Here is a 9,731-nt window from a genome sequence, read left to right as displayed (position 1 = left end):
CTCTGTATTTATAGGGGCTTGGGACCAGGAAACTAACATCTTAATTGTCTTTATTTGTAGTTAGTTTAAAGCTAATGATGGTTAAGATGTGTGCTTTACATCCAGTTTGTGCATGACCTGATTAGTCGACTAATCTGAAAAAAAAAAACAGAGATTAGTCAACTATTAAAATAATGGTTTGTTGCAGCTCTAATTGGAATTATCTATTAAATTCACTGTTAACAATAGTAAACATGAACAGCAGTGCCACTACTTAGTGCAAAATTGTTGTAAACAACAGATCAAAAATTCAATAATTCAAGTAGCTGACGGGAACATTGGTGGCCAAGACAGCCAATCTGGCAACGTGCGCCCCTATCCACCTCCAAAGAATGACGAATATAACATTTTCCAGCCTCTTCAAATGAAAATAAAAGACAGATACTTGGTGAGAACCCATCGAGAATCAATTGCAGGACATTTATGTCAAAAGGAGTTAACTCACCTGAGTCTGACGGGCTGCAGAAGGCCGATACTTCTGGGAGGGTGTCTCTGGACGGGCTGGGCGGCGGCCTGCAGAGGAAGCACACAGAGAGGAGGATCACGTCCTCTGCCATCAGGACTCAGCCTGTCAGACAAAACTGGGGGAAAATGTCAAAAGTTCCTCAGACTGAGAGTAAATATATGATCAAGAGCCTCTGTGCAAGAGTTAAAACAGGTTTACATGATTTTTACATGAAACCCTGAAGTCCTCGTCAAAACAAATATGTCCTTGCTCTGTTTAAGTTATATTTGAAAGCAGTTTTAAGGCCAAGAGATTTGGAGCCAATTCAGGGCCATAAATATTTGAAACCCAAATAAAACATTTAAATGGGCCCTACCATGAAAATTCTACTTTTTGAGGTTACAAATACATTTTACTCTTCCTCTCTATAAAGAACCCCAAAACGGTATTTTGATCCGTACATGCATTTAAGAGTAATCCTCTAAAAACATGCAATGTCTGCAGCAGCCGCTTCCATACCCACGAAAACGAGCGGGTAGAAACAGCTAACGTAAGATCGATGCCAACAGTTCCCTCCAGGAAGAGTGCTGTAAGCTCCGCCCCCATTCTAACACCAACGCTTAATTTCTCAATGGAGCTAGCAGTAATCAGCAGAAAACATTCATTTCAGATGCAGAATACCGTATATCTTACAGTTGTGCCCCGTCTTCAATAAATTCCCGCTCAAACAGATGTTTGTTACTTTAGACGTGGCGGTCATTTAAGACCCCCCCGCCCCCACAATCCCCAGTCCGGCACAGTCCTGCAGGAGCCGCGTGTGTGTTGTGTGTAGCGATGGCCTGACCTACTAAAGGCAGATATATCGAATGTGCATCCATCTTTGAAGAAGTTTGGATTATTTTCGTGGGAGAAATACAGAGACGCAGACTCTGAGATGACATCATGAAGTGGACAGCACCAGCACGCAGCGGCAGGCGGAGCTTCAGGAATCTAGCTGTTTTACTTCCAGGTATGAAAAAACTCATGAAAAATAACTAATATTTCATAAATAATTTGTTTTTAGTGTTCCAAAGGTAATATATGATCATATCGATATAGTTCACTCTGAAAGGATTAAGAAAATCATGGTATGGCCTCTTTAAGAAAAATATTGGTGTTTAGCAAAAAAAAAAATTAAAATGTCAAAAACTTTTTGCTGTTCTAAAATAAATTTTATTATTTTTAGCTTCAAATGTTGTTTTTTAGTTTTCAAAACTCAAAATTTACATTTCAAAACTTTTTTTTCACTTTCAACTTTTTTTTTGTTTTCGAATCTAAAAAACTTCCTTTCAAAACTTTAGGCTTTTTTTTAATGTGGTGGGGCGGGGCTAACATGAAGGACCAATCAAAATGGATGGGGGTGGTAGCTTCAGTCCCAGTGCGTTCACTGACTCTGAGAACTGTGATAATTACTGTCAGAAAATGTCTGTTTAGTCTGTACTGTCATAGTCTGAAGTTGTCCATAGACAGGTGTAAAAAGCAGAGTTTTATCACGTACCAACTGATCGTCCAAAACTCTGTTCTATCCTGTTCCGATCTTATTGTGTTAAATACAGGCCAAAAAAAAGCATTCCAACACTCTGAGGACATCTTGAAATCTTTCTCCTGCTCCAGTCTATTGTGGTAGATATGTTTTGCTTGTTTAATAACTGAGATATATATACTATTGAGGAGGAATGCCAGGTTTCCTGCTTCTCAGGACATATTGTGAAAGTTTTGGGGTTTGCAGGACTTCAGTCACTCTCTGGCCAATCAGTGAGCTGGAATGGGCCTTATGGGAATGCAGCGTTTTTGCCTTACTGAGGGGAGAGGGGCAGGAGCTGCAGGGGGGCTGAAGGCTGTCACGGGACAGATGCTGACGTTCTCCTGCAGCTTCTGCGGTGGACCAGACATCTGAAACCAAACAGACACAGAACAGCTTTTAGAGAAAAAACAGGAGTTTAAGGAGAAAACATGCGATTCTTAGGGCTGGGTATCGGTTATAATTTCCAGAAACGATTTGATTCGATTCACAAGAGTCTGAATCGATTCGATTCCGATTTTTTTAAATTCTTCAATTCAATTCAATTTTAAGTTTACACATATATACACATTTGTTTAGAAATACATACAAAAAATGTACTATGTAATTTAAATATATTTATATTAATCTGATCCAGTTCACATACTGTAAATGTATCAGTGAAATACTGAGATTGTTAATATCATCCAGTGTTCCATGGATTCTCTAAAGGAGAAGTTCTAACTAAAATATTCAGATGATTAACATTGGAAACATTGTTCTGCTTCTCCTGGAGGATGTTTCAGTTTGACCACTAGGTGGAGATCACACTATAGAAGTACACTTTATTCAAGAAGAAGACAACGGTATGAGGGAAAAAAGTTTTAGACCACAAATAGTTACTTTAAAAATATTTCCTTAAAACAGTTTGGAAAATTCATACCTGTAAGTAAATAAAGATGTTCATTTAGACAGCAATGTATTTTTTTGGTCGACCGAGCATTAGCATTAGCCGTCCTATGGGAAATTCTATTGAGCATTAGAATCAAGCTAGCGGACATAAGCTTTGTGTGCTAAATCGATTTATATCTTTTGTGAATCAATTATGGATCTATTAAGCTTAAATCGATTCAAATTGATTTATTGATTTTTTCAACCCAGCCTAGTGATTATTCCCTAAACAGATATTCTAGGGCAGGGGTCACCAACCTTTTTGAAACTGCGGGCTACTTCATGGGTACTGAATCATACGAAGGGCTACCAGTTTGAAATAATACATTTGCTTAGTTTGCCTTTAGTTCTACATTATTAATAATAATAATGATCCTTCTCTATGTGAAGACACGGATTTCTAAGCATAATTATCAATAATGACAACAAGCTAGGAAACAGATATCAATATTCAGAACTTTATTAATCTCAACAGATCTTGTCACATTTTGAGGTAATGACCAAATGAAATGTTTTTAACAAAATTATCACTATTATTAATCAAGGAGTTAAGAAATAGGAATTAAGAAAAAAAAAAAAAAACAGTTTCTAAATGACACTGTTTCCATTAAAATATAATTTTGCGATAAAGCACAAACCAACTCACGCGATAAGTCATTAAAAACACGGCGATGAACGAGAACAAGTACTTTTTTGATTCACTAAAAGGGAGCATGTGGGTGATGTCACAGCTCTGTCTGGGGCGCGTGCAGCGCAGCTCGACTCAGAAGAGGGAGGAGTCCGTTCTGCGGTTAAAAGAAAAAGCATTCTAACTAATAAGCATCTGGACCTTTTTCCGCTTGAAAACACCACAACATAAATTCAAGTTTCTGTCACGGCGCTCGCGCCCATGAGACTTCAGGCTCCCAGCTGCAAAAGTGCATCTGCAGATGAAGCGATGAGGAAAGGGGAAGGAGCTGCGCGATTCTGTATGACCCGCAATTTCTAAAGCGCTTTGACGCTGCGAAAAACAAAATTTTCGAGCAGCTCACAAGTGAGTTGCGCTATTTTTAGAAGAGACCTGCGGGCGACTTATGTGGTGCTCGCGGGCGCCTGGCGCCCGCGGGCGAAGTGTTGGTGACCCCTGTTCTAGGGTCTAATGGGAAAGATGAACTCTCTGGAAAGTCAGTTTCCTGTTCCATCTGAGGCCAAATGAGCAGGAATGCATAGGAGACATTAACCCTTTAACAGCAGAGCTCCAGTGGTCATGTTCTTTGATTCACTGTAACTCGATGAGCTGCTTTTCTCCTTCACAATCTGCAGGAATGATCGTGTTAACGGTTGAAAAGTTACAGTATGCTAAAGATTTTGTGTTTACTTACCACACACGTGAATTTTTCCACACTCTTCTGTGGTTTCTCCACCAAAGTCTTTATCGTCAAGCCTTTTGCATAAACATCTTTTTCTAACATGTTCTCAGAGTTTGAGCCACAGTGACTTCCTGTTAGCTGAGAGATGGCCTCATTTTTGACATGGCTTCTGTCCCCTCTGCTCCCCTGATCTGTGTTCTTCAGCTCTGCTTCTTCATGAGTTTGGAGCTGGTGACTGTTTAGAGAAACTGGAGTCTGCTCCCTCTCCTCAGGAGTTGGCGTCTCCATGGAAACCTCCGCCTCCTGCTTCAGATCCAGCTGCTTTGACTCCTGGCTGATGACGACCTCTTCCCATTCCTCCTTCACACATGGAGGTTCTGGTTCCCTTCCTTTCCCTTTGGAGCTCCTGTCTTGGTTTCTCTGCTCCTGGTCTGCACTTAGATAATGCTGGGGGAGGACTACTGACACACAAACACAAAACAGAAGCTTTATGTCTTTCAGTCTAACTTATTAAACTCGTAGCAGCATTTCTTCAGTGAATCAGAACAGGAAGAGGATCAACAAACTAGTGCGGAGATCAGGATCCATTCTGTACGGTGGCCAAGAAACGCCATCGTAGAAAAAACAAAAGTAACCACAAATAAAAAAGGAAACTGCGCAAAAATAAAATTAAAAAAAATATTTCCACAGCAAACATGGGGCTCAAAGCTGATCCTTAGTACAGTCCATAAACTGCAGTCCATCTCACTGCTATCTTACAGCCCTCCAGCATTGCCCCATGCTCCTCTCTGCCCCTCCAGACTTCCTCACATAACCTCAGCTCCTCTCTCTGCACTATGACTTTCTGTGGATCTACAAAGTCAGAGCAGCTCCTTCTGACCTTCTCCAGAAATGTAGGATTAAGATTATTTCATCCTAAATATGATGGGCTCTTTGGAATCAGACAAATGCCCAGACAGCTCATCCCACCTGCAGAGAGTGAAAATATTTTCCTCTTTCACAGCAGAAAGAAACAATGAAGACAACATTTACCCAAAATAAAGAATGGAAAACCAATGAAAAATGAAAGTGTATATATGTGCGATGGAACTTTGTTCTGAATATTCCAGAAGTTATCAAGGCTGAGGTGAACATACAGATGTTGTGCAGCTGAAGGTGAGGTTTCCAGCTGATTCCCAGCAGTCTGTGCTGACGACAGAGCTCCTCCTCCAACTGCCTGAAGGTTTTTTCCACTTGTCTGAATATTTCTTCAGCGGCAGCAGCAAGCTGCTCGTTGATGTACTCTCTCAGAGGTTGAAGGGTAGACATCCTGAATGCAGCTGATCCACTATTCAGATGAGAAGAAATGTCTTCCTCCATTTCCATGGCTTTGCTCCAATCAGCTTTCACTGATCCAGGGAACTGGAGTATTCTTCAATCAGTTCAACAAACTGTAATTCTGTAAAGCAGAAAAAAAGACAAATATAAAATTGTTCAATATTTTTTAAACCAAATTAAAAATAGATTTTAAGTAGAGCTGGGTTTAAAAAATATTAAATAAGAACCAAACCAATGCTTCTGACATTAATCAGACAAAAAATGATATCTGTTAGTTTTTAGTGGAAGAATTTATAACTGAAAAGTGAACCTTTGTTTAATCCAAAAAATCACTATAGTGTGAAAACAGTAGGTCTGTGGGGTTAAACCATTTAATCTGACCCTCCGCACTCACATGAATTATTCATCTATGTAAATACAAGTGTAATTTTTTTTTTTTTAAAAAGCAACACAATAAAATTGAATTTAGATGCAGCTCACAAGTGAGTTGAGCTCATTTTAGAGGAGACCTGAGGGCCCCTTGTGTGGTCCCTGGGGACTACCTGGTGCCCCCGGGTATCAGGTTGGTGACCCCTGACTCACAGCATGAAAGAGCTTCGCTGTCTGTTCTTTTGGTTCGAACGTTCCGTCATTAAAACAGGGAACTGTGACACATTCCAGACCTGCGGTCTTGTGTTTGGTAAACGGGTAGGAACTCTGTTTGAACAGCTTTGTTTTTTATCCGATCAATAACCTACATGAGAATATTAACAACAAAGTGACACAGCAGACATTTACTCATCAATGAACTGAAACTGAAAGCATCGATCATTAGGATGGAGGAGGAATTACCTCTCTGAGAACCGGAAGCACAAAAAATTCCTCCAGAGTTTTAGAAGATGAATAGATTTAGCAAAATGAGCTAAAGGCGCTAACAGACTCAAACTCTCGTTTACTGCCGCTTCTTACCAACAAACTGAGTTTGGCGCTGGTCAGTGGTCTCTTCTGTGTGCTGTCATAACAGTCATCCTCTAGAACCGGGGTTTTAGCAAAAGAAGGCTTCCATACATAAACCTATAGGTCGGCGTTACACAAAAAAAGATCAAACATTAGCATTAGCATTAATGTTTGCTTTCAAACCGGAAGTGGTCGGGATGGGGTCTTCCGGTTCACAGGACCTTCTGATTGGTTAGTACATACTGTCACTAACTCACCGGCCCTAAAGTACATGCCTTTCTCCACCTTTCCCCCCAAAAATGTTAGCTTTTTTATTGACAAAAGTTGAAGTTTACAAAACATGAAGCAGTTGTACAAAATGTTCAACAATTTACAATTTGAATAGTCACATATCATCTTCTTCTTTTCCTTTGGGCTTTTCCCTTCAGGGGTCGCCACAGTGAATCAGTTTCCTCCATCTAAGCCTGTCTTCAGCATCCTCCACTCTAACACCAGCCACCTTCATGTCTTCATTCACTGCATCCATAAACCTCCTCTTTGGTCTTCCTCTAGACCAGGGGTCACCAACACGTCACCCTCGAACACCTCATAAGTCGCCCGCTGATCTCTTCTAAATATAGCACAACTCACTTGTGAGCTGCTTGAAAATTACATTTTATTGTGATGCAATTATTTGAAATTACAAAATCACACTTGCCTTTACAAAGAATTAAAATTTAGAGCATTTTAAAAATATATGTTCATTATTGCTGAAGCCAAAAAGGGCCTATCTTACTTTATTTATTTATTTATGTTCTCGTTTTCTCGTTATATCGAGAAAATCAATAACAAAATGAATCGTCCAGTTCTCCCTTTCCCGCATGGAGACTTAACCTGTTTTAAGATTCTTTATTTTGTGGTTAACAGTAAAAACAATAGAAGAAAACACTCCACAAAAGTTGTTTTTGGTCAATTCTTTTACTTATTAGTGGAGCTGCGCTCCTCAAACGCCTGAGTGAACCCGCCCCCTCCCCTTATCTCCCCCAAACCCCAGCTGCTTCCCCATTAACTCTGAAATTTGAGTTGGATTGGATTTTTTTAAACACAATTTCTTAAAAAAAAAAAAAAAAATTTGCATTTTTAGAAAAAAGTTTTTGCGCGTAGAGAGGCTGGTTTTGGGGGCGTATTGAAATGGATGGACATTTTTCTCAGAACTGTAATGGAAATTGACTTTTTTCTAATTAAATGTGCTTCGGAAGTGTCTGTCCGAGTACAGCGCAGCGGGCGCCACGACAGATCCCACAGCGTCACAGCTGATCGTGCATCTCCTCTGTAAAATCAATAACCAAGATTTCTTCATCGCTTCATCTGCAGACGCACTTCTGCAGCTGGCAGTCTGAAGTCTCATGTGTGCGAGTGCCGTGACAGAAACTTGAATTGAACTTGTGTTTTCAAACAGAAAAAAGGTCCAGATGCGTACAAGCTAGAATGCTTTATTTTTATTTCTTTTAACCGCTGAACAGGCTTCTCTCTCTTCTGTGTCAAGCTGCGCTGAACGCGCCTCAGACAGAGCTGTGACATCACCCAAATACTCCCTTTTAGGGAATCAAATAAAAACAATACTTGTTCTCATTCATCGCCGTGTTTTTAATGACTTATCGCGTGAGTTGGTTTGTGTTTTATCGCATTATTATGAAACCGTTTCATTGCGACACTGTGTTTTTTCTAAATTCCTAGAATTTGGTTAAAGTTTCATCTGTAATGGGAACAGAAGGGCTGCTGAGTGTTTCTGCATGGTGCGTTCACTGAGCCCCGGATATTGGCAGTAAAACGAAGCAGTTTATCAGAGAAAACATAGAACACCGGCACTGATCCGGATATAATCGATTGATTAAATAGTGTCGACGTTTTCTCTGGTAAACTGATTTGTTTTGCTGCTGATTGTTTAAAAAGGACAAAGTTTGTAGCGGACTGAGTTGGGCCGAGTGGCTGTTTGGGTTTGCTTATGTCCAGAGGTCAGTGAACGCACCATGTGCAGATTCTAGTCTGGGATCTGTCAGTCAACCTGTTCGGAGGTTTAAGGAAAATAAAGGGATGGGTGCATGAGACTGAATTAAAGCATTTGAGGAGCGTAGATACACTAATAATAGCTATAATTAATTAGTTAATAATTGATTAATAATAGTAATAATTTTGTTAAAAACATTGCATTTGGTCATTACCTCAAAATGTGACAAGATCTGTTGAGATTAACAAAGTTCTGAATATTGATATTGGTTTCCTAGCTTGTTATCATTATTGATAACTATGGTGAGAAATCAGAGTCTTTACATAGAGGAGTATCATTATTATTATTAATAATGAATAACTGAAGGCAAACTAAGTATATTTGTTATTTCAAACTTATAGCCCTTCGTATGACTCAGTACCCATAAAGTAGCCCCCAGTTTCAAAAAGGTTGGTGACCCCTGCTCTAGACCTCTTTCCTGCAGCTCTAGACTCAGCATCCTTCTACCAATATATTCACTGTCTCTCCTCTGAACATGTCCAAACCATCTCAGTCTGGCCTCTCTGACTTTATCTCCAAAACCTCTAACATGTGCTGTCCCTCTGATGTATTCATTCCTGATCCTATCCATCCTGGTCACTCCCAAAGAGAACCTCAGCATCTTCATCTCTGCTACCTCCAGCTCTGCTTCCTGTTTTTTCTTCAGTCCCACTGTTTCTAGTTCAAACATATAAAATGTAATATATATCACTGTAATAAAAAAAATAATACAATTAAATTAAAGAAAAGGATATACAAAGACATGAAAAACAATACATTAGGGGTTATCAAAAAGCTGTAATACCTATATGTATGATCTTATCTTACCTTTGGACCACCAAGCAACAAATTATTTGTGAAATATTAGTTTTATTTCATTAGGTTTTTTTCCTACCCAGAAGTATAACGACTCCTGAAGCTCCACCTGCTGCTGCGTGTGGCTGCACTGCTGCTGCAGTCCCCTTCATGACGTCATCCCAGAGAGATCCGTGTCTGCATTTCTCCCACAAAAATAATCCCTTAGCCGAAATAATAATGCCTTTAGTAGGCCTGGCCATCACTGCACTGCTTCACAACACACACGCAGCTTCTGCATGGCTGTGCCGGACCTGCTTTTCTTTTCTTCTT

General features: G+C 39.8%; 1 protein-coding gene across 3 annotated transcripts in view; it reads right to left on the bottom strand.

The window, feature by feature from the left end:
* The window catches only part of LOC112136373 (transcription factor SOX-30), a 22,377-nt gene extending 15,314 nt beyond the window's left edge, over positions 1-7,063 (bottom strand). Inside the window, exons 1-5 of one of the 3 annotated variants that reach the window (XM_036214707.1) lie at positions 6,473-7,063; positions 5,461-5,762; positions 4,337-4,785; positions 2,324-2,416; positions 485-552 (exon numbers count right to left, since the gene is read on the bottom strand). In XM_036214707.1, the coding sequence (XP_036070600.1) occupies positions 485-552; positions 2,324-2,416; positions 4,337-4,785; positions 5,461-5,689 (839 nt within the window). In that variant the 5' untranslated portion in view covers positions 5,690-5,762; positions 6,473-7,063. The remainder of the gene's footprint in view (positions 1-484; positions 553-2,323; positions 2,417-4,336; positions 4,786-5,460; positions 5,763-6,472) is intronic. The other 2 variants (XM_024258040.2, XM_024258042.2) reach the window with 2 other exon arrangements.
* Between the last annotated feature and the right edge of the window lie 2,668 nt (positions 7,064-9,731).

This window comes from Oryzias melastigma, linkage group LG13 (assembly GCF_002922805.2).
Source record: "Oryzias melastigma strain HK-1 linkage group LG13, ASM292280v2, whole genome shotgun sequence".
In the NCBI taxonomy this organism is placed as follows: Eukaryota; Metazoa; Chordata; class Actinopteri; order Beloniformes; family Adrianichthyidae; genus Oryzias; species Oryzias melastigma.
This window is presented reverse-complemented; position numbering and strand designations above follow the sequence as displayed.